This window comes from Rhinoraja longicauda, chromosome 1 (assembly GCF_053455715.1).
Source record: "Rhinoraja longicauda isolate Sanriku21f chromosome 1, sRhiLon1.1, whole genome shotgun sequence".
Lineage (NCBI taxonomy): Eukaryota > Metazoa > Chordata > Chondrichthyes > Rajiformes > Arhynchobatidae > Rhinoraja > Rhinoraja longicauda.
Genome location: NC_135953.1, coordinates 10,910,463 through 10,935,760, shown reverse-complemented (window position 1 = coordinate 10,935,760; position 25,298 = coordinate 10,910,463). Strand labels below are relative to the sequence as shown.

At 44.4% G+C, this 25,298-nt stretch overlaps 1 protein-coding gene across 1 annotated transcript in view; it reads left to right on the top strand.

Annotated features, from left to right (window-relative positions):
* eif2ak3 (eukaryotic translation initiation factor 2-alpha kinase 3) overlaps nucleotides 1–25,298 on the top strand; it is an 87,291-nt gene that overhangs the window by 40,194 nt on the left and 21,799 nt on the right. The window contains exons 3-10 of the mRNA XM_078407145.1: nucleotides 1,000–1,194; nucleotides 2,432–2,565; nucleotides 6,915–7,149; nucleotides 9,553–9,721; nucleotides 11,707–11,844; nucleotides 14,554–14,676; nucleotides 16,749–16,972; nucleotides 19,937–20,049. Of these exons, the coding sequence (XP_078263271.1) occupies nucleotides 1,000–1,194; nucleotides 2,432–2,565; nucleotides 6,915–7,149; nucleotides 9,553–9,721; nucleotides 11,707–11,844; nucleotides 14,554–14,676; nucleotides 16,749–16,972; nucleotides 19,937–20,049 (1,331 nt within the window). The remainder of the gene's footprint in view (nucleotides 1–999; nucleotides 1,195–2,431; nucleotides 2,566–6,914; nucleotides 7,150–9,552; nucleotides 9,722–11,706; nucleotides 11,845–14,553; nucleotides 14,677–16,748; nucleotides 16,973–19,936; nucleotides 20,050–25,298) is intronic.

Genomic DNA, 25,298 nt, shown 5'->3' with positions numbered 1-25,298 from the left:
TGATGGACTGGGCTACATCCACAACTCTGCAATTTCGTGCTGTCTTGTGCAGTGCTATTGCCAAACAAAGACCACGAGAAATTACATCGAGTTGTGGATGTAGCCCAGTCCATCACTATAATACCACCTCGTCATTTTATATACTTGTATCAAACCACCCTCACAGTTGGTTCAATAGTTCTTTATTATCACATGTACCACAGTATAGTGATTTCTTGTTGTTGCGTACAGTTCAGTAAAATGATTGCTTTTCATAAGTACAACCAAGTGCAAGGAAATAGCCCACTGAGAGAATGTGCAAGAGTTCCCAGGTTTTGGCGCCATAAAGTCCCATTGCAGCGGTTGCCATGATCCGATTGCTCCCCTCTTCGCCTGGCCACCTTCGGCCTTCGTGCCCCAGCGGCGCCACAGGCAGCCGACTTTCAGGGCACGGAAGATAAGACCTTCACGCTCCTCTTCGGAGAAATTGTGGCAGAGGCACTGGGACTATCGTTACAACAGCAATTACTTGTTTCAGGGATCATTCTTGTTATTCTTTGTGAACCTTGCCTACACCCTTGCGATCTGTTTGATAAAGCAACAGGAATTGTATATACTGTTCCAGTTGAGGTCAGTCCAGAACATTGCAAAGGTATGCTGAATGCCTCCACTAATTTAAGTCAGTTGTTGAAATATATTTTAAGTTTGAATTCATAATATTTTGAAATATGATGGAATTGTAATCTTACGACCAGGGTTTGCCAGACAAGCAATACAAAATTTAAGATTTTCAGGTATTTCAAAGTAGGTCTATTGTAAAAGGTTTAAGCTCCAGTCAATCCAGGTTTTTCCTCTTGATTCTGTTGGAAAATCAACTGAGTTATGGAGTTATTTCATCCTGTGCAAGTACAGCAAAAAATTGATATTATCTTAGAGTTTTAACTGGGACTGCCGATGACAATGTTATGTACAGTCCATAGCATATGTAGCATAATGACAGTGACTGCTACTTTCATGCAGGTCTTTGGGAACAAAGTGATAATTCCGTCGCTGGATGGGCACCTTTTCCAATGGGATCGAGACCGAGAAAGCATGGAGGCGGTTCCTTTCACGGTTGAGTCTCTCCTGGAATCTTCTTATCGACTTGGCGATGACATAGTCTTGGTTGGAGGGAAGTCCCGGACAAGCTACGGGCTGGATGCCGACACTGGAAAGGTAAGTGAGAAACTTGGACAGCGGCATGGATAGGAAAGGTTTAGAGGAATATGGGCCAAATGTGGGCAAACGGGACTAGCGTAGATGAAGCATCATGAGGGCGGCCACGGTGGCGCAGCGGTAGAGTTGCTGCCTTACAGCGCGTGCAACACCGGAGACCCGGGTTCAATCCCGACTACGGGTGCTGTCTGTACGGAGTTTGTGCATTCACCCCGTGACCGTGTGGGTTTTCTCCGAGATCTTCGGTTTCCAACGACTTACAGGTATGTAGGTTAATTGGCTTGGCGTATGTGTAAAAAAAAAATGTCCCTAGTGTGTGTAGGATAGTGTTTATGTGTGGGGATCGCTGGTCAGTGTTCCGCACTATATCTCTAAACTAAACTAAACTAATTGAACCCACAACTCGTCTGTTTTGGATGTGAATCTGATGTGTCTTTAGGTACCAGTTGACATTGATTCTTTGATGCAATCAAGGTTGTGGCAATTAATATTTTTCATCTGCACTTTAAGTATAAATAATGATCTACACTTTAAGTGATTGAGGAAAGAATGGAAGTCACCTTAAAATAGTCAAGTCAAGTGCAGAAAGAAATGTAGAGGAGGAAAGAACAAATGAATTAAGAATGTAGTTTAAACAAAAGATGAATTTCAGAGAATGCTGAGAATAATTTACGTGCTACAGGACTGAATTTCCCAATTTGGCAGATTGATTGCGTTTGCATCAGCAATTACCACATCATTCATAAGATGTTGCTGCGCTATTAATAAGGAGTTTCTACTGCAAGTTTAACGTGCAAATCCAGCGTTTTTGCAATTAATGGAGGAAAATGCTGGTGCAGCAGCAATCGACCAGTAAGTCGTGGAAATCTGCAGCTTGATGTATTCCACTAATTTCCACGTTAATAATGATGCGTGTTGTTGACGAGATGTCACTGTTCCAGCGTCGTACATCTCGAGCCTGCACATCTTCTCACATTGGAGAAGGGTGCCCTTCACTGCAGTCCTTGCAAGGCACAGTGGCAGCCGTTTTTTGCAACATGTCTTGCCGCTGCAATACCTTCCACACGGTATCTACGCGAAGCCCCAAGTGAGGACTCGCTTGTCTGATGGTGCTTGTAATATTGGATGCTACGAGTTGGTGGTTCTCTGCACCATTGCCGTCTGACTGCTTTTGCTGACGGGGGATCTCCTCTGCTTTACCTCCTGCACCCGCTCCTCCCCACCCAACCCCATCCAGATGCGGTACGTCTGCTCCATGGGGGGATGCAGCCGCTGGGATGAGGACGTGACGGACCAGGAGTCTGACCTGCTGTTGCTGCAGCGCACGCAGAAGACAGTCAGAGCTGTGGAACCTCGATCTGGTGCCGAGAAGTGAGTTTAAGTCATGTGTCTGTTCATTAAGGAATCTGAATAAAGCCAGGGTTGAAGAAAGTGGAGATACATTAAGGAATAGATAAATAGGGGCTTTTTGGAGAAGAAGATTGTGCACTAGAACCGTATGATGATTGAATTCTTCTATTTTAGGTAACCTCAAACTAACCCCCTTTCCTGTATCCTCCCCTGGATTCACAATCTATTTCTCTACTCCATACCCCACCACCCCCCTCCCCAATGTTACTTTCCTCCCTCTGGATCTGCAATCCATTTCCAATCTTCAATTCTGTTCTTATCTTTGGTCTCTCTGTATTTCGTATCTCCTTGTAATTATGCAATGTTAATACCACCATGTAGCACTTGCAGGTGTCCTCAAACAATAAGGCAATTTGGGAGCCAGTTGGTATTGATAATGGTTTGTTGTCACGTGCCCCTTGATATAACGGAAAAACGTTGTTTGCATGCTATCTAATGAATTCATATGTACCTCAACGCAATCAAACTGTACACGTACAACAGGTAGTGCAAAGAGAAAAATACCAGAATGCAGAAAATAAGGTTGTAGTTTCATGGCGTTACAGAGAAAGTGCAGATTGTAAAACATGTGCTTGAGCCTCAATAAGGTGGGTAGGGAGATCGGGACCACACCCATAGTTTATGAGAGGATTGTTCAGTACTCTGATAGCAGTGGGGATGGAGCTCTTTCTGAATCTGATGGTATGTACTTTCAAGTTTGCGTTTCTTTTGCCGGATGGTTGACCAAACTCCATGGTTCATGAGATGTTCTCTCAGCACTGGATTAGCCAGTGTAATGCAGTCCATCTGAAAAGATCACAAGCTATCTGATGTGTTCTTCCCAGTTACAGGGATTTATGTCATGGTTTTTCAAGGTATAATTCATATACATAAGCACTATAAGCTGGCTGCTGTGAAATAACAGGATGTGGCAGCTTCTTGGCTTTCACACTCTCTGTACACGTGGTGTAAGCTCTTCCTGTCTGCACCGAGTCCTATTCACCCATCAATAGTGTGCTTGCTGATTTATCTTGGCTTCCTGTGTGATAGTGCTTATTAAATTGTACCCTTGCAGTTAAATCACTTCAGTGCCTGCCCATTCCCCTTCTTGGTAATCTCCTATGACCCTTCAAGATCTGCATTCCTCCATTTCGGGACAGTTGGGAACCCACGTGTTGCTAGTTAAAGTTCAGCACCCGATAAACCACACCAGACAATGACTTTTCCTAATAACTATACTTTATCGCAATTGGTACAAATATTATTAGTGGGGTGGCACAGTGGTGCAGCGGTAGAGTTGCTGCCTTACGGCGACAGAAACCCGAGTTCGATCCTGACCACGGATGCTGCCTGTACGAAGTTTGAACGTTCTCCCTGCGACCACATGGGTTTCTCCAGGTGCTCTAGTTTCCTTACACACTCCAAAGGCATGCAGGTTTGTAGGTTAATTGGCTTTGGGAAAGATTGTAAATTGTTCCTAGTGTGTAGGATAGTGCCAGCGTATGGGGTGATCACCGGTTTGCATGGATTCGGTGGGCCGAAGGGCCTGTTTCCACGCTGTATCTCTAAGCTAAAAAACGAAACTAACCTCAAAAATGCATTACATAACTTGAAGCAAAACTAATTCACCTCTTTGCTACATCATTATTACAAAGTTTCAAGCTTTAATTAACATTTTAGTTACTTAACTATTATGTAGTTACTCAACTCTTAAATTTAGGTTCACAAGTTCCAAAATCCCACCTATTTGCTTTAGGTGACCTACACCAGCTGAGTTGCAATCCAGGTTCTTTAAGTATTTGACTTGCCTTCCTTCTGCAATGTTTGTTCTACAGACTTGTTGCTCCCAATCATCCAGTGAGGCAATAGACAATAGGTGCAGGAGGAGGCCATTCGGCCCTTCGAGCCAGCACCGCCATTCAATGTGATCATGGCTGATCATTCTCAATCAGTACCCCGTTCCTGCCTTCTCCCCATACCCCCTGACACCGCTATCCTTAAGAGCTCTATCCAGCTCTCTCTTGAATGCATTCAGAGAATTGGCCTCCACCGCCTTCTGAGGCAGAGAATTCCACAGATTCACAACTCTCTGACTGAAAAAGTTTTTCCTCATCTCAGTTCTACATGGCTTACCCCTTATTCTTAAACTGTGGCCCGTGGTTCGGGACTCCGCCAACATCGGGAACATGTTTCCTGCCTCTAACGTGTCCAACCCCTTAATAATCTTATACGTTTCGATAAGATCTCCTCTCATCCTTCTAAATTCCAGTGTATACAAGTCTAGTCGCTCCAGTCTTTCAGTCCATTCCAGTCCCGCCATTCCGGGAATTAACCTAGTAAACCTACGCTGCACGCCCTCAATAGCAAGAATATCCTTCCTCAAAACTGCACACAGTACTCCAGGTGCGGTCTCACTAGTGCCCTGTACAACTGCAGAAGGACCTCTGCAGAGGCATGCTTTTTACATTGCATACCTCATAGGCTTTGATTTTTATAGACAATTGTCTGACTATAATTCCATTACTTTCCTTGTTTCTTTAATTTCTCCAAATTCTGCTTGGTTTCATGATCACTTTAAACACATGCTCTCATGGTTATTAACCTGATTGTCTCTACTTCATAAGGTTTTTCCCCAAATATGTATTATTGATAATGGCTAGTTCACAGGGGTTGGAAAACTGTCTCAGCTACTTTCTCATATTGATAGTAGTCAGCTGTACAGATGTCAACCTGAAAGCCATCTCAGCAATGGCTTCATGCTCAAACTGATCAAATGACTGTTTGACCATTAAAGGTCAGGGATTATAAGTACCATTAGCAAATTTGCAGATGATACAAAGCTGGGTGGAAGTGTGAACAGTGAGGACGATGCTATGAGGTTGCAGGGTGACTTGGACAGGTTGTGTGAGTGGGCGGATGCATGGCAGATGCAGTTTAATGTGGATAAGTGTGAGGTTATCCACTTTGGTGGTAAGAATAGGAAGGCAGAGTATTATCTGAATGGTGTCAAGTTAGGAACAGGGGACGTACAACGAGATCTGGGTGTCCTAGTGCATCAGTCACTGAAAGGAAGCATGCAGGTACAGCAGGCAGTGAAGAAAGCCAATGGAATGTTGGCCTTCATAACAAGAGGAGTTGAGTATAGGAGCAAAGAGGTCCTTCTGCAGTTGTACAGGGCCCTAGTGAGACCGCACCTAGAGTACTGTGTGCAGTTTTGGTCTCCAAATTTGAGGAAGGATATTCTTGCTATTGAGGGTGTGCAGCGTAGGTTTACTAGGTTAATTCCCGGAATGGCGGGACTATCATATGTTGAAAGACTGGAGCGACTAGGCTTGTATACACTGGAATTTAGAAGGAAGAGAGGAGATCTTATCGAAACGTATAAGATTATTAAGGGGTTGGACACGTTAGAGGCAGGAAACATGTTCCCAATGTTGGGGGAGTCCAGAACAAGGGGCCACAGTTTAAGAATAAGGGGTAGGCCATTTAGAACTGAGATGAGGAAAAACTTTTTCAGTCAGAGTTATGAATCTGTGGAATTCTCTGCCTCATAAGGCAGTGGAGGCCAATTCTCTGAATGCATTCAAGAGAGAGCTAGATAGAGCTCTTAAGGATAGCGGAGTCAGGGGGTATGGGGAGAAGGCAGGAACGGGGTACTGATTGAGAATGATCAGCCATGATCACATTGAATGGCGGTGCTGGCTCGAAGGGCCAAATGGCCTCCTCCTGCACCTATTGTCTATTGACCATTCGCAGTGCCTTACTTCATATTTCAATATACACTCAACGTGAATAATTCAGCTATGTGGTCGATGATGCAGCAAAGAAACGGCCAACTGAGTTCATGCCCACCATCGATCACCCGTTCACACTAGTTTGATGTTATCCCACTTTCTCATCAGCCCTTACAAACGTAGGGCAATTTACAGAAGCCAGTTATCCAACAAACCTGCACATTTTTGAGGAAACCAGAGCACCCGGAGGAAATCCACCCAGTCACAGGAAGAACATGCAAACTCCACACAGACAGCATCCGAGGTTAGGATCGAGCTTGGGCTTCTTGCGCTGTGAACCAGCTGCATCGCCGTGCCACACTCTATGTCTCTATGGATGAAAGTCTAATAATATAATACTATTGCCACCATATTCTCCTTAAATTCTGTTGCTCTTTAACATTTACAGCTGAGCAAACGTTTTGTCCTCTGTTTCTTTTATTTGACTTCTGTGGTTTGTAGTTAGTTTACTTAAGCCTCTTGGAACATTTTACTGTGCTCTGAAGCTGGATGTTGTAGCTTGTGTGGAAAACCTAATATTTGTCTGTTCTTCGTAAGGTGGAACTTCAGTGTTGGAAACTATGACCTAAGGTTTGTTCGCGATGCCACATCGAGCATCAACTACATCGAGAGTGAGTCCAGTACCAGCCACTGGAACGGTCAATCGAAGGTCCTCTCAGAAATGGAACAGGACGGCACCATTAAAGACAGGGTCATAAAGATCTCTGTTTCAGACTGGAAGGTGATGTCCTTCAGTAATAAACAAGGTGGACAGCTGGAATGGGAACACCAGGTAATGATTTAAAAACTCAAAAAAACAACTGCAGATGCTGGAAATCTGAAAAAATAAAATGCCAGAAACATTCAGCAAGTTGGGTAAAATCAGTGGACAGAGAGCAGAGGTAAAATTTCAGATTCAAGGCCCTTTGTCGGAACAGGGAAGAAATTGGTAATCAGTTTATGTATCTAAAATTGGTCACTTTAGAAGTTCTTTGTGCTAAGACATCTGTCTAAGCTTGCTTTCATAGGTTGGGGTAATGAGTCCAGAAGTCATGTTGCAGCATTAGAAACATAGAAAATAGGTGCAGGAGGAGGCCTTTTGGCTCTTCGATCCAGCACCGCCATTCATTGTGATCATGGCTGATCATCCACAATCAGTAACCCGTGCCTGCCTTCTCCTCATATCCCTTGATTTCGCTAGTCCCTAGAGCTCTATCTAACTTCCTTTTAAATTCATCCAGTGAATTGGCCTGTACTGCCTTCTGTGGCAGAGAATTCCACAAATTCACAACTCTCTGGGTGAAAAAGTTTTTTCTCATCTCAGTTTTAAATGGCCTCCCCTTTATTCTTAGACTGTGGCCCCTGGTTCTGGAATTATAGGACATGGTTCGGGTGCATTTGGAGTATTGTGTGAGTTCTAGTTGCCCCATTATGGGAAGAATGTGGAGTTTTGGGGAGGTTTACCAGAATGCTTCCTTGATTTGAGGGTATTTGCTGCAAGTTGAGGTTAATCTAACTTAGATTGTGTACGCTTAAATTAGTTACTGTCATTGTATTATGGCTATGTTTAATATTTCTAGTTTCTGTCTTTTTTGCATGTTTAAAAACATGCAATCTCGGAGCGCGGTGGGAGCATAAGCTATACCTCCATTCCATCCCCGAGCAGTAATGACTATCAAAGTTGGACTTTGAGAAGGTATAGAAGGTACAGATTGTTTGCTCTGGAGCATCGGAGACTAAGGGATGCACATATATAATTTTGAGAGGCGCAGTGGGGGAATTCCATCCCAGAATGGAAATGTAAAAAACTAAAGGGCATAATTTTCCATTGAGGGGCAAGATTTAAAGGAGATGTGGGGCGAGTTTTTATTTGCATAAATAGTGGTGGGTGACTGAAACATGCTGTCAGATGTAAGGATGCAAGTTGATGTAACAGTGAAATTTAAGAGGCACATGGATGGGCACATGGATAGGCACATGGATATGAAGGGAATGGAGGGATATGGATCACGCGTAGGCAGAGGAGGTTAGTTTAACCTGGCGTATGTAAATAAATATTGTCCCTAGTGTGTGGGGTAGTGTTAATGTGCGGGGATCGCCTGTCAGTGTTCCGCGCTGCATCTCTAAACTCAACTAAACTAATTGAACCCACAACTCATCTGTTTTGGATGTGAATCTGATGTTTCTTTGGGTACCAGTGGACATTGATTGTTTGATGCAATTAAGGTTGTGGAAATTAATATTTCTCATCTGCACTTTAAGTATAAATAATAATCTCAACTTTAAGTGATTGAGGAAAGAATGGAAGCCACCTTAAAATAGTCAAGTCAAGTGTAGAAAGAAATGTAGAGGAGGAAAGAACAAATGAATTAAGAGTGGAGTTTAAACAAAAGATGAATTTCAGAGAATGCTGAGAATAATTTACGTGCTACAGGACTGAATTTCCCAATTTGGCAGATTGATTGAGTTTGCATCCGCAATTACCACATCATTCATAAGATATTGCTGCGCTGTTAATAAGGAGTTTCTACTGCGTTTAACGTGCAAATCCAGCGTTTTTGCAATTAATGGGAGGCTGAGAGGAAAATGCTGGAGCAGCAGCAATCGGCCAGCAAGTCTTGGAAATCTGCAGCTTGATGTATTCCACTAATTTCCATGTTAATAATGATGCGTGTTGTTGACGAGATGTCACTTTTCCAGCGTCGTACATCTCGAGCCAGCACATCTTCTCACATTGGAGAAGTGTGCCCCTCACTGCAGTCCTTGCAAGGCACAGTGGCAGCCGTTTTTTGCAACTTGGCTTGCCGCTGCAATACTTTCCACACGGTATCTACTTGAAGCCCCAGGGGAGGACTCGCTTGTCTGATGGTGCTTGTAATATTGGATGCTACTAGTTGGTGGTTCTCTGCACCATTGCCGTCTGACTGCTTTTACTGACGGGGAATCTCCTCTGCTTTACCTCCTGCACCACCTCCTGCCTACCCAACCCCATCCAGATGCGGTACGTCTGTTCCACAAGGGATATGGATATGCAGGGAATGGAGTGGTATGGATCACGTGTAGGCAGAGGAGATTAGTCTAACTTGGCATTATGTTTGACACTGACATTGTGGGCCGATGGGCCCGTTCCTGTGCTGCACTGTTCTATGTCCAATGTGTTAATTGTGACGTGCCCTTGCCCGATCTTTTTTGGCAGTTCTGTACTCCAGTAGCGTCGGCCTGGTTGGTAGAAGATGGAGAAGTGACCCCAGTCAGCCTCTTCGATGATGCCAGCTACTCCGCAAGAGATGACAACGATGACGAGGAAGATCTCGTGGAGGCAGCAAGAGGAGCAGCTGAGTCGGCAGAATCCAGCATCTATCTGGGTAAGAGTGGAAAAGCCAGTTGGTGAACTCATCCAAGGATCTGGCGCCATTCCTTTAAACTAAACGGCTTGGCTTCCTGATTTGCACAAGTTACTATCGCGAGCGCTGGGAAGTAAGAGCAAGAGAATGTGCTGGGGGAGCTCAATGGGTTAGGCAGAATCTGGGGAGGGAAATGGACAGACAATCTTTTGGGTGGGGACCCTTCTTCAGACTGTTGAATGGGGGGGGGGGGTGAAGAAAGCTGTAAAACTGAGAGTTTAGTTTACAGTGTGGAAACAGGCCCTTCGGCCCATCAAGTCTGCACCGACCAGCGATCACCTTGTACACTAATACTATCTACACTAGGGACAATTTACCTGCCTGTTACCGAAGCCAATTAACCTACAAACCTGTACATCTTTGGAGTGTGGGAGGAAAATGGAGCCCCGAGAGAAAGCCCACACGGTCACAGGGAAAATGTACATACAGCACTTGTGGTCAGGATCGAACCCTGGTCTCTGGCGCTGTGAGGCAGCAACTCTACTGCTGTGCCACTATGCCGCAGAGGTAGAGATGGGGCAAAGCCTGGCAAGTGATAGGTGGATACAGTTGAAGGTCAGGACGTGGTGAGCAGATCGGTGGAAATGGCTACAGGCAAAAAATGGACAATAGGGTGTCAGAAGTGTGGGGGGTGGGGGTAGAGAGCAAGTCACGAGGATGCTAGTTGGTTGGGGGTAATTCCCCAGATGGTGAGTTCCAGCCCATTGGGTGGATTTTTTTACGGAGGGCACCGTGCTACATAACTAACCTTTGGAAGTAAGTGGCTACTGAACTGCCCTGAGAAAGTCCAATGAATTGTTCCATCTGGACTACTGGGAGGCAAAAGTTCCACAAGTGTGGCTTGCTAATTAAACCAATGCTCTCTGCCGATATTCTTTCATCCATAAAACCTAACAGAAAATTAGTACACAGCATAATGGTCTCAAATACCAGTGAAACGACAGTCTGTGAATAAGTAGGTGGCAAACGTGCCCAGTGCATTCCCGAGTGATCGTTTTGTTTATTGTCACGTGTACCAAGGTACGGTGAAAAGTTTTTGTTGCGTGCTAATCAGTCAGCGGAAAGACAATACATGATTACCATCGCGCCATCCACGTGTACAGATACATGACAAAGGGAATAACATGAATAACCTTTAGTGCAAGATACAGTCCAGTAAAGCACGATCAAAGATACTCTGAGAGTCTATGAGGTAGATAGTAGCTCTGGATTGCTCTCTTTTTGCTGGTAGGTTGATTCAGTTGCTTGATAACAGCTGGGAAGAAACTGTCCCTGAATCTGGTGGTGCACGTTTTCACACTTCTATACCATTTGCCAGAGGGGAGAAGGAGTGGCCAGGGTGTGACACGTCCTTAATTATGCCGGTGGCCTTGCCGAGGCAGTGCGAGGTGTGAACGAAGTCAATGGAAGGGAGGTTGGTTTGTGTGATGGTCTGGGCTGTGTGCAATTCGCTGCAATTTCTTGCGATCTTGGATGGAGCTGTTCCCAAACCATGGTGTGGTGCACCCCGATATAATTATTTCTATGGAACCTCTGGAAGTTGGTGAAAGTTGTTGGGGACATGCATAACTTCCTAAATCTTCTAAGGAAGTAGAGGTGTTGTTGTGCTTTCTTGACCATTGCAATATGGGTGTTCAAGAACAAGTTGTTGGTGATGTTTGCGTCGAGGATTCATGTTTTAAAAGTGCTGGAAGGAAATTCACAGTCTGGATTTGTCAAGAGGAAGAAATCTTTCATGTAATCCATAACTCCTGTTCCCCATGATAGTATTGAAAGATCAAACCTGATATATTTCCGATGTCTTCAATTTATGATTTATTTATCCCAAGCACAGAATCTGGTGCGTATATGACCACTGCTGTTTAGCAGTAAGTTCCACTGAATCGCTCAGTACCATAACCTTTGAGCATATTCTTGACACTGTCAACCTTTCATTCTAATTTCAGGTATGTTCAAGGGACAACTGTACATGCATTCATCTGTTAGATTATCGGACAAATTCCCATTGATGGTGCCGGCTGTTGAGGAGCACGGGGAGACGGACATCATCTCCTTGCCCAACATCAGATGGAAGCCTCTAATTCGTAAGTTGATCCAGTACGAAAGCAGTATTTTAAAAACGTGTGGCGTGCAATGTATTGAAATTTGTTTTTCTAAAGATAAGATCACCATCATAATGATTTGAGATAAGGTCATAAGTAATCGGAGCAGAATTAGGCCATGCGAACCATCAAGTCTACTCCGCCATTCAATCATGGCTGATCTATCTCTCCCTCCTAACCCCATTCTCCTGCTTTCTCCCCATAACCCATGACATAATTACAGGTAGCCATTGCACTTTTTGTGCCGAGTTTAAATATTGATGGTGTACAATTGCAGCACCAATGCAGGTTATTTGCCCCAGCTGGTCTATTCTAGTAAAGGAGGTCCTGTACTCTGTAAAGTTTAAGGAGAGATTTTTAAAGTTTTGATTTTTCTTGTGTGTGTGTGTGTGTGTTTGTACTCTCCAATTTGTGATACTTGACTGGAAAAGGCAGCAGAGGATCTTTGCACACACCCCCACCATAATCCTCCACTGGCTTGAATTTCTACTCATTCATCAAACTCTAAAGACGCTCCGCCCTTTCACCTTCCCACATTTCCCCTGACTGCACAACCTTTGCTCGCCTTCCAGCTCTCAACCCTTCCTTTCCTTAAGTAAACATTTCTGTTCACCGGTTATTCCTCTCCATTTAAATGTCCCTTTTCTATAATGTGCAGGCTCTGACCATCTATTTCTATCCCTTCTCCCGGCTGCATTTCATTTGAAGCCACTTCTGACGGCACTGGTCTATTGGTGCAATTATCACGTCGTCCACCAGATTGCAGTATTGTGCCATTCTGCCCCAGATGAAAGCTTTCTGAACCTTTGACATTCAATCCCTAGCAGCTTTTCAAATGTCATTGAAAATATGATGCTGCTTGTCTCGGCCAGCTCTCAAACAGTGATCTACTAACCTGTTTCAGTTCTGTATCTGTGAGAACAGAACTCTCTTGCTCTTCTTTGAAATGGTCTCCTCTGATCTCCAACATGCGGTTGAGATGGCAGACTGAGCCTCCATTAAAACCTTTCCAAAATATGGCTTCTCTGACTGTCGTTCATAACTTCATAAGACATACGGGGCAGAGTTAGGCCCTTCGGCCCATCGTCTGCTCTGCCATTTGATTGTGGCTGATTTATTTTTCCCTCTCAACCCCATGCTCCTGGCTTCTTCTCCCTCAACATTTGACCCCCTGACTAATCAAGTACCTATCATTCTCCACTAAAGATACCCAATGACAATGAATTCCACAGATCCACCGACATGTGGTTAAAGAAATTCCACCTCGGCTCCATCCTAAAGGTACATCACATTATTCTGAGGTTGTGCCCTCTGATCCGAGACTCTCCCACCACTGGAAACCTTCTCTCCACATCCACTGTATCCAAGCCCTTCATTATTCAGTGGGTTTCAATGGGATTGCCCCTCATCCTTCTAACCAGCAAATGCAGGCATCAAATGCTCCTCAAACATTAACCCAATAATTCCCAGGTTTATTCTTGTAAACCTCCTCCGGGCCCTCTCCAATGCCAATGCATACTTCCTCAAATATAGGGCTCCAAACAGCTCACAATGTGGTCTGACAATGTGGCGCGCAGCGTAGGTTTACTAGGTTAATTCCCGGAATGGCGGGACTGTCGTATGTTGAAAGACTGGAGCGACTAGGCTTGTATACACTGGAATTTAGAAGGATGAGAGGGGATCTTATCGAAACATATATGATTATTAGGGGGTTGGACATGTTAGAGGCAGGAAACATGTTCCCAATGTTGGGGGAGTCCAGAACCAGGGGCCACAGTTTAAGAATAAGGGGTAGGCCATTTAGAACGGAGATGAGGAAAAACTTTTTCAGTCAGAGTTGTGAATCTGTGGAATTCTCTGCCTCAGAAGGTAGTGGAGGCCAATTCTCTGAATGCATTCAAGGGAGAGCTAGATAGAGCTCTTAAGGATAGCGGAGTCAGGGGATATGGGGAGAAGGCAGGAACGGGATACTGATTGAGAATGATCAGCCATGATCACATTGAATGGTGGTGCTGGCTCGAATGGCCGAATTGCCTCCTCCTGCACCTATTGTCTATTGTCTGACCAGCTCCTCATAAAGCCTCAGCATTACATCTTTGCCTCAATATTCTAGTCCTCTCAAAGGTCAGCTCGACATAGGTTTAGGTTTGGTGTAGATTTGGTCATCTATCAGGAGCAGACGAGGGCATTCAATTTGATTTGAGATACCAGCTGCCAATACAGATGTGTATAGCAATTCATTCTTCCCTCGCACAATTAAAGCATGGACTAGTCTTCACCGTACTAGAGTTGCTCAACCAGACGCAACTAAATTTAAGGTAGCTCTTCTCCAAGAAGCCTTCTTGCTTAAGTCCATACTCTGCCACCTCCAGTTTAAATTCCATTTGGAATATTTTGGAGGACCAAGAACCAAAGTGAATGCTAATATTGCATTTGCTTTCCTGACATGGATTCAAATTAACCTTTTGGAAATCTTGCACCAGTGCTCCCAAGTCCTTTTTCACCTCAAATTTCTGAATCCTCTCCCCATTTAGAAAGTCCTGTAATGACAATGGAGTGATTGCCTGGATTATACTCTGAGACATCCTGATTGGTATTGAATGCGCTGCCTCCAACAGAGCCACTGTGGATGAGGAGTGCAAATGCACGACTGCAAAATATTTTAAATCGTTTTTTTATTTGTGTGTAAAGATTCACCTGCTAGAACGCCAGCTTTGGTCCGCTCGGATGAACACGATAAATGTCTCAGCAATGACATACATTCACATGAGGAATACAGTATCGGAGCCCTGTCAATATTGCAATATCCATATGGTAAGTGTTATAATAATTTCAGAGAGTTACAGATTATTGGGGCTAACTCTGCACTATATATTTCCACTGCAACCACCTATCATTTGCCAGGCTTTGTCCTGGCATCCTTCCTTTTCCGACTTTCTCTTCTACTACAATCCGTCTGAAGAAGAGCCCTGGCTCAAAACCATTCCTGTCCATGTCCTTCACAGATGTTGCCTAATCCACTGATTTACTCCAGCATTCTTTTTGTAAACCAGCATCTGCAGTTCCTCGTGTCTACGTAATTGCAAACTGCATTATATTCCACATTGCTTATTTTTAGTTCCCCGTTTGTTTTGCAGTCACATTGCTTTGTAAATCTTGCCAAGTTTAGGCAGCACAGTAGTGCAGCAATGAAGCTGCTGCCTTACAGCACCAGAGTCACCGGTCGATACTGACCACAGGTGCCGTCTGTACGAAGTTTGTACGTTCTCCCTGTGACCGCGTGGGTTTTCTCTGGGTGCTCTGGTTTCCTCTCCCATTCCAAAGACGTGCAGGTTTGTAGGTTCATTTGCTTCTGTAAGTTGTCCTCGGTGTGTAGGATAGAACTAGTGTACAGGCGATCGTTGGTCAGCGTGGACCCGGTGGGCCTGTTTCCATGCTGTATCTCTAAACTAACTTTAAAGTTAAGGCTGTGGACCTGTAGAGGTCTAAATCACCAAGGTTTACATCCTTGGTTTGCACTCATAGAGTGAACAGGTACATGGATAGGAAATGTTTAGAGAAATAGGGGCCAAACACGGGTAGGTGGGGCTCGTGTAGATGAGGCGCCTTGGTCGCCATTGGCAAGGTTCTAAACTCTATGGCTCTGACTGGATTTTCAGAAACCTGAAGGTACAGCTTCTTTATTGGGAGTTTGCCCTGAATCACTTCATGTTTGACCAGCATGATCAGGATGGGGAACACTTTGTCCAGATACTTCATACCCACAACAAAGTGTTTTCCGTGTGGTGTCTGGTTGCTTTTACCTTCTCTTCTGGCCTTCTCCCATTCTGGCCTTCTCCCATTCTCTTGCTGGTGACTCTCTGCAGTTCAGTTCACATGTGCAGTAAGCTGGGACCGGACAATTACTGCCCACACGTTTTAAGGTGAGGGTAGAAAGACTGAATGGGAACCTGAGGGATAACTTTTTTACACAAAGGGTGGTGAGTGTACGAGCTGCCGGAGGAGGTAGTTGAGGCAGGTACTATCATGACATTTTAAAAAGCATTTCGAGAGGTTCATGGATAGGGTAGGTTTAGAGGAATGCGGGCTAAAAGCAGGTAGGCAGGAATAGTTTAGATGGGACATGTTGGGCAGCGTGGGCAAGTTGAGCCAAAGGGTCTGTTTCCACTCTGTATGACTCGATGTCTCTAATAGCATTCCCCAACAGGAGATTAAATCGTGCCTTGCCTCTAAAGAGAAACCTTACCCGAAAATGAAGCAAGAAATTTATTTTTTATTTGGTGCTCTCAATGTGGCCTCCACATCGGCAAGACCAAGTGCTTAAGAGGTTGGACAGGCTAGATGCAGGAAGATTGTTCCCGATGTTGGGGAAGTCCAGAACAAGGGGTCACAGTTTAAGGATAAGGGGGAAGTCTTTTAGGACTAAGATGAAAACGTCTTTTTTCACACAGAGAGTGGTGAATCTGTGGAATTCTCTGCCACAGAAGGTAGTTGAGGCCAGTTCATTGGCTATATTTAAGAGGGAGTTAGATGTGGCCCTTGTGGCTAAAGGGATCAGGGGATATGGAGAGAAGGCAGGTACGGGATACTAAGTTGGATGATCAGCCATGATCATATTGAATGGCGGTGCAGGCTCGAAGGGCCGAATGGCCTACTCCTGCACTTATTTTCTATGTTTCTATGCAGACTGGGCAGCTGTTTTGCCAAAACTTTGAAGCAATATCACCACTCCTCCAGCAGAGGGGGCTGAGATGCCAGGTATCATATTGCAACAATTGATTTGTATTTGCCTTATTTCTTTTATGATGAATTACAGTTGTAGATTAACGTTAGACGTGCAGTGGTTACCGTTGCTAAAGTACACGTTTTTGTTCTTGCGTTGCCAGACAGTGGTTTTTATTTGCCCTACTACGGGAAAGATCGGAGTAAGCGAGACATCCATATTTCTGTCAGACTCTTCGATTCCTCGAAACCGAAGAAAAAAGCCAGAAAGAAAGACCCTGTCTTGCTGCTGGACTGGTGGGGGGAAATAGCTGGAACCATCCTCTTGTGCGTCCTCGCTACGACGTACGTTGTTCGTAAGCTTGTCCGTCACCCAGCAGCCTCTAAGGTATGTATGTACTGTGTATCATCCTGTTCAGAATGCTTTCCAAATATTGTTTGGGTTTTAATTCCTGGACTAATTCCGGGCTTCAGGGGTGACATAGTGTGTTAGCAGTGCAGCTGCTGCCTTGCAACGCCAGAGACCAGGGTTTGATCCTGGCTATAGGTGCTGACTGTATGGTATTTGTATGCTAATAGGTAAAATGGGTAGATATCAAGTGCAGAATATACTTTTCAAGATTGTAGAGCATCAGCTCCATAGACAAAGTTCAATGTCTGCTAAGGAGTAGAGGTGAATCGAACAGTACCCTAGCTTATGGAAGATATGGAAGCTTATGAAACTGTATTCTGCATACACATTTTTTTTAATCCCCCACCAGCCCTCATGGGAAGCTTTGCAAAACATTAAATAAACGGAATTTATGTTGGTGCATGGCTGATTAGGCACAGGAATCGTGTGCTGCACATGCATATTTGATAATTGCTTAAACATAATTTGAGGCAGAAGGAATTTAGAAACTTGACTGGATTCTATACAGCTTCTTTTGTTCTTGTCCTTATGGGTATGTCGTTGAAATTCCCTAACGGCAATTTTTACTCCTTTATCTGCCAGTGATCCATATCTGAAAACACTACCAATCCTCCAACCATTCAAGTGTGTAGGAAGGAACTGCAAATGCGGGTTTACACCGAAGATAGTCACAAAATGCTGGAGTATCTCAGTGGGTCAGGCAGCATCTCTGGATAGAAGGAATGGGTGATGTTTTGGGTTGAGACCAGTCTGAAGAAGGTTCTCTACCTGAAACGTCACCCATTCCTTCTATCCAGAGATGCTGCTGCCTGTCCTGATGAGAAACTCCAGCATTTTGTGTTTATCTCCAACCATTCAAAATCTCTACATTCATATTTTGTGTTCCTTTCATTTTGATTTGGTGACATAAGAGGCCATTAGGTCCATTATCTTTATGTTGGTTATGTTGCATTCCTATCAGTCCCATCCCTGTGCCTTATTTACTTCCATGTGGTTTATTCTCTTTCACTTGCATATCAACCTTCCCCAACTCTCCTGTCACTCATCTAAGCTATGGGTAATTTACAGTACCCAATTAATCTACCATCCACCATATCTTTGGGATGTGGGAGGAATCGAGTTCAGTGAAAACCCCACAGAGTCATGGGAGCAACGTGTGAATCCTGCACAAACAAACCCCAAAGTGAGGATTGAACATGGGTCCCTGAAGCTATGAGGCAGCAGTCCTAACTGATGTAGCACTGTGCCACCCTGATCTGGTTGCTTGCATATTCACAATTTTCGTCACTGTATGCCAAGGACACGTCACCTGGAAGTCCCTTCATCATTCTATATATCTCTGTCTCCCTTTCTTTTTTCATTTTCTCTCACTTTTCTTTCCACCCTCCATCAGATGGGTGTTGAAATATTCCTTAGTACATGCCAAAGTAGTTTCTGAACACAGACACAAAGTGCAGGAGTAACTCAGCGGGTCAGGCAGCATCTCTGGAGAAAAGGAGTGGGTGACGTTTCAGGTCGGAATCCTTCTTCGGACTCGGTTCAGCTTCTGAGCAACTGTGCAGAAAATAGCTTGAATATTCTGCCTTTTAATTTCCCGCCCTTTTTATATTCTTCTGTCTAGTTCTGAGAGATGGTCTGGGCTTTGTGGCAAGTGGAGATTTTGTGTTGTTTGGCCAATGAGTGGCATCAATGGAAGAAGGGAACGGGGACGCACAACGAGATCTGGGTGTCCTAGTGCATCAGTCACTGAAAGGAAGCATGCAGGTACAGCAGGCAGTGAAGAAAGCCAATGGATTGTTGGCCTTCATAACAAGAGGAGTTGAGTATAGGAGCAAAGAGGTCCTTCTGCAGTTGTATAGGGCCCTAGTGAGACCGCACCTGGAGTACTGTGTGTAGTTTTGGTCTCCAAATTTGAGGAAGGATATTCTTGCTATTGAGGGCGTGCAGCGTAGGTTTACTAGGTTAATTCCCGGAATGGCGGGACTGTCATATGTTGAAAGACTGGAGGGGCTAGGCTTGTATACACTGGAATTTAGAAGGATGAGAGGGGATCTTATCGAAACATATCAGATTATTAAGGGTTTGGACACGTTAGAGGCAGGAAACATGTTCCCTATGTTGGGGGAGTCCAGAACCAGGGGCCACAGTTTAAGAATAAGGGGTAGGCCATTTAGAACGGAGATGAGGAAAAACTTTTTCAGTCAGAGAGTTGTAAATCTCTGGAATTCACTGCCTCAGAAGGCAGTGGAGGCCAAGTCTCTGAATGCATTCAAGAGAGAACTAGATAGAGCTCTTAAGGATAGCGGAGTCAGGGGGTATGGGGAGAAAGCAGGACCGGGGTACTGATTGAGAATGATCAGCCATGATCACTTTGAATGGTGGTGCTGGCTCGAAGGGCCGAATGGCCTACTCCTGCACCTATTGTCTATTTGGCAGGTTGCCTTAGCAGGGAGGACGCCTTCAAATCCACCTGCCTATTTGTGTAACTAACCCCTCATCTCCGAGACCATCCGATAAATTTCATGCAGTTCTCAGCCTTGTTCTTCCTATTGCCTGGTGCCTGGAGGTGGACACAATACTCTTGCAAGGCTTGAACTAGATTTTTATTGCTCTTCTGCAGAACTTGTTTTTTGCTACATCAGGCACAAATCTTAGCCCGCATGCTTTATTAATTGCATTGTTAACCTGACCTTCCACTGTCAAAGAGCTGTGCACAGACAATGTTAGATCTTTCTCTTGCATTTTTTTTTTTGAAATGTTCTATTTGGAATGTATTTTCGCTCCTCACTCTTCCAGTTGCAATAAATCCTTTGTACTTGCAGTTCTAGCTACCATCCTTTCACCTGTTCCATCAGACTGTATCCTTAATCCTAAAAGTCCCAGCCTATTATTGGAGTGAAGGTTGGCTGTCTAATTTCTGTGTTTGCTTCATCCCTGCAGCACAATAAGGAATACGAGGTGCCATGTCAACCTGACATTACCAGCGATGTAGCTTTCGAAACAGCAAAAGTTGACTTGGCAAATTCCTCTGGGATCGTTGACTACGTGTCCAGGTAAAATCTGTTGTGCATTGGTGGTCATCTTAGATCCTATTATATACGATACATGCGCACAACAAGGCCCACATTGAATGGTCATAACACTGAGAAGATGGTAGAAGCGGTCCTATTTCAGAAGGCGCTATTTAAGTGGAGGAAGGGTCAAGTGACCAAGTTTGTTTCTCATTGCTTCATTATGTAGATTTCTTGATGGACGTTCACCACTGATATTTTCTTCTGCTCTGGCTGTGCCTCCCAGTTTGCAGTTTATCAGCCACCTGAGATGAACATCCGCATTGCTTCCAGATATCCACCAGTGTACCTGGTGATCCTGGGGGTAACCTGCCTAACTTTTCATTTGACATCTTCCCTGATTAATTCTCACTAAGTTAAATTGTCCTTTCAAGTTATGCACATGATATCCCAGTTGTGATAATCTAAAAATTATCGTCCTTTCGTTCAATGAGGGTAGGGCAGTGGATGTTGTCTGGATTTTAGTCATTCATTTGATAAAGACCCTCACAGTGAGCTGATCCAGACGATTAATCTGCATTGGATCCTCGGAAATTTGGTTGTTTGGATTCAGAACTGGCTTGCTTCTGGATAGGACAGTGTTGTTCTGGCGGAGTTCCTCTTCGATCTGTGCTGGGACCTGTTGTTTGTGATATGTATAAATTACATGTACGTAGATGTACATGGGTTGGTGACTAAGTTTGCAGATGACCCCAACCTTGGTGGAGTTGCAGACAGGGCTGAAGGCTGTACATAGCAGAATATAGATCAGCTATAGAAATGGGGGGAGAATTGTCAGATGGAGTTTAATCAGAGCAAACATCAGGCATGTGAATTTTCCGCGGATTTTCGCTTTTTAAAAAATCCGTTTTCCGTGCCTTTTCACGATTGCGCGATTTCCGCGTTTTTCACTTTGCCAAATAAACGGAGAAATCGGATAGAAAAAAATAAATAAATAAATAAGCGATGTATAGACTTGTAGGTACGTGAAGAGGAAAAAAATAGTCAAGGCAAATGTGGGTCCCTTGAAGACAGAAGCAGGGGAATTTATTATGGGGAACAAAGAAATGGCAGACGAGTTAAACCGTTACTTTGGATCTGTCTTCACTGAGGAAGATACACACAATCTCCCAAATGTTCTAGGGGCTGGAGAACCTAGGGTGATGGAGGAACTGAAGGAAATCCACATTAGGCAGGAAATGGTTTTGGGTAGACTGATGGGACTGAAGGCTGATAAATCCCCAGGGCCTGATGGTCTGCATCCCAGAGTACTTAAGGAGGTGGCTCTAGAAATAGTGGAAGCATTGGAGATCATTTTTCAATGTTCTATAGATTCAGGATCAGTTCCTGTGGATTGGAGAATAGCAAATGTTATCCCACTTTTTAAGAAAGGAGGGAGAGAGAAAACGGGTAATTATAGACCAGTTAGTCTGACATCAGTGGTGGGGAAAATGCTGGAGTCAATTATAAAAGACGAAATTGCTGAGCATTTGGATAGCAGTAACGGGATCGTTCCGAGTCAGCATGGATTTACGAAGGGGAAATCATGCTTGACAAATCTACTGGAATTTTTTGAGGATGTAACTAGGAAAATTGACAAGGGAGAGTCAGTGGATGTGGTGTACCTCGACTTTCAGAAAGCCTTCGACAAGGTCCCACATAGGAGATTAGTGCGCAAAATTAGGGCACATGGTATTGGGGGTAGGGTACTGACATGGATAGAAAATTGGTTAACAGACAGAAAGCAAAGAGTGGGGATAAATGGGTCCCTTTCGGAATGGCAGGCAGTGACCAGTGGGGTACCGCAAGGTTCGGTGCTGGGACCCCAGCTATTTACGATATACATTAATGACTTAGACGAAGGGATTAAAAGTACCATTAGCAAATTTGCAGATGATACTAAGTTGGGGGGTAGTGTGAATTGTGAGGAAGATGCAATAAGGCTGCAGGGTGACCTGGACAGGTTGTGTGAGTGGGCGGATACATGGCAGATGCAGTTTAATGTAGATAAGTGTGAGGTTATTCACTTTGGAAGTAAGAATAGAAAGGCAGATTATTATCTGAATGGTGTCAAGTTAGGAGGAGGGGGAGTACAACGAGATCTGGGTGTCCTAGTGCATCAGTCAATGAAAGGAAGCATGCAGGTTCAGCAGGCAGTGAAGAAAGCCAATGGAATGTTGGCCTTCGTAACAAGAGGAGTTGAGTATAGGAGCAAAGAGGTCCTTCTACAGTTGTACCGGGCCCTGGTGAGACCGCACCTGGAGTACTGTGTGCAGTTTTGGTCTCCAAATTTGAGGAAGGATATTCTTGCTATGGAGGGCGTGCAGCGTAGGTTCACTAGATTAATTCCCGGAATGGCGGGACTGTCGTATGTTGAAAGGCTGGAGCGATTGGGCTTGTATACACTGGAATTTAGAAGGATGAGGGGGGATCTTATTGAAACATATAAGATAATTAGGGGATTGGACACATTAGAGGCAGATAACATGTTCCCAATGTTGGGGGAGTCCAGAACAAGGGGCCACAGTTTGAGAATAAGGGGTAGGCCATTTAGAACGGAGATGAGGAAGAACTTTTTCAGTCAGAGGGTGGTGAAGGTGTGGAATTCTCTGCCTCAGAAGGCAGTGGAGGCCAGTTCGTTGGATGCTTTCAAGAGAGAGCTGGATAGAGCTCTTAAGGATAGCGGAGTGAGGGGGTATGGGGAGAAGGCAGGAACGGGGTACTGATTGATAGTGATCAGCCATGATCGCATTGAATGGCGGTGCTGGCTCGAAGGGCTGAATGGCCTACTCCTGCACCTATTGTCTATTGTCTATTGTAATGAACACTAGGTTCTGCTAGAGGTCGCCAGGGGTTCCGCGAGAAATCCCCTCCCCCCCCGCGCCCTGGAAGTCTCCCTGAAAATGTGGCACTGCGACTGGGCAAGGCAGCCAATCTCGACCTCATCGGGACTTCCATGGCCAATTTGTCAATTCGGCCGCTAGAAGTCGCTAGGGGTTCCACGAGAAATCTCCTGGCACCCTGGAAGTCTGCCCGAAAAAGTGGCACTTGGGTTGGGCAAGGCAGCCAATCTCGACCTCATTGGGACTTCCACGGCCGATCGGTGGGTTGAATTTGCAACCAGCGGCCGGGGCTCTGGAACTCCAGCCCAGATGGAGCCAGCACATCTATCCCCATAGTTGAATTCCTTAGCCGGCTGGATAAACCAGCAAAGCTCTGGAACCAAGAGTGCCAGAAAATCAGTAGTGGAATTGTAATGAGTAAATATTAAATATAAGTGCAAGATTATATAACTAAATTAATTAAGACAGGGTTAAAATATAAAACACAGCAGAAACGCCAATTAGCACCTTTTTGGGCTGATTATCAATTAATGTGCGAATTTACTTAAATGTTATTAGTATACAGTGATATATTCACGTTATTTTGTAATGTCTGTTTTTACTTTGAAACGCACTAAAATTGAAACTGGTAATTTTGTGTATAAATTTTCAAAATTTTTCCAATTTATTTGACCCCCGTTGTACACCTTGCGCAAATGCTCGGCTCTTTTCCTCTTTTTTTTTTACCTCACTCACATGCCTGAAACATGGTGTTGCACCACAGGAAGGTAATGGGAAAGTAGGCATATGGTATGCTTTCCCTCATAGGACAGGACATTGAGGTTAAGAGTCAGAAAGTCATGTTTCAGCTTTATAGGACTTTGGTTATGCTGCATTTGAAGTTCTGGTCAGCCCATTACAGGAAGGCTGTGGAGGCTTTGGAGAGGGTGCAGAAGAGATTTACCAGAATCTCTCCTGGATTAGAAGGTATTAGCTATCGGGAGAGGTTGGGCATACTTGAATTGTTTACGAGTCTAGAGCGTCAGAGGCTTGATAGAAGTATATAAAATGATGGGAGGCACAGAGAGGGTAGACGGTCAGAACTTTTTCCCAAGATGGAGATATCAAAGAAGTGAGGGGCAAAGATTAAAGGAGATTTGCAGGGCAAGTTTGTTACATGGTGGTGGGTGCTGTACTGTTCTACGTTCTAGAGAACCGGGCATCTTAGAGAAGGGGAAAATTAACTATCTTATGTACCGGATTATTGGGAAGAACAATTATGGCATGATGCCTTTCTTCATTAAGATGGAGCGTAAGAGAGTTGATTTCTGAGACTAATCCTGAATGATCCTGAATCTAAATGAAAAAAACAATGAAGTATGAGACATCAGTTGTCTATGACAGATCAACCAATGTTGTTTAAAGGGTGACATGCATAGGCAATGTCTAGCATTTAAAGATCACATGGATGAATTGCAACAACTGCTCATTCATGTTTGACGTAAAACTATTACACACATAACAGGTGGCTCAATTGCATTAAGGGGGTTTTTTACCAAAGAAATGGCAGAGCATGTAAATATACACTTTGGTTCTGTTTTAAAAAGAGGATACTAATAATATCCCAGAAATATAGGGAGCATGGGATTTAGTGAGATGGAAGAACTGAATGAAATTAGTGTTAGTTGTGAACTGTGGTAGGGAAATTGACTGATTGAAGGCTGATAAATTTACATCACAAAGCATCTCAAGCAAAATAATTATTTTTCCAAGTTGCATGGTCTTTGGAACAGTTCCAATAGACTGGCAGGTAGCTGATGTAGTTCCACTATTCTTAAAAAAAACAGTTAAGTAAAAAGCAGGGAATTATAGATCTGTTAGCCTGACATTGATTATAGAGTTCATTATAAAAGATAGACAATAGACAATAGGTGCAGGTCAGTGTGGGAATGGGAGGGGGAATTAAAGTGTTGAGCAACCGGGAGATCAGATAGGCTTAGGCGGACTGAGCGGAGGTGTTCAGCGAAGCAATCGCCGAGCCTGTGCTTGGTCTTGCCGATATGCAGGAGTCCACATCTGGAACAGTGGATACAATAGGTGAGGTTGGAGGAGGTGCAAGTGAACCACTGCCTCACCTGAAAAGACTTGGACGGAGCCGAGGGGGAGGTAAAGGGGCAGGTGTCGCAACTCCTGTGGTTGCAGGGAAAGTACCTGGGATGGGGTTAGTTTGGGTGGGAAGGGGCGAGTTGCCCAGGGAGTTACGGAGGGAACGGTCTCTGCAGAAAGTGGAAAGGAGTGGAGGTGGGAAGATGTGGCTAGTAGTGGGATCCCATTGGAGGTGGCGAATCTGTTGCAGGATTATGTGCTGTATGCGACAGCTGATGGGGTGGAAGGCGAGGACAAGGAGGTCTCAGTCCCTGTTACGAATGG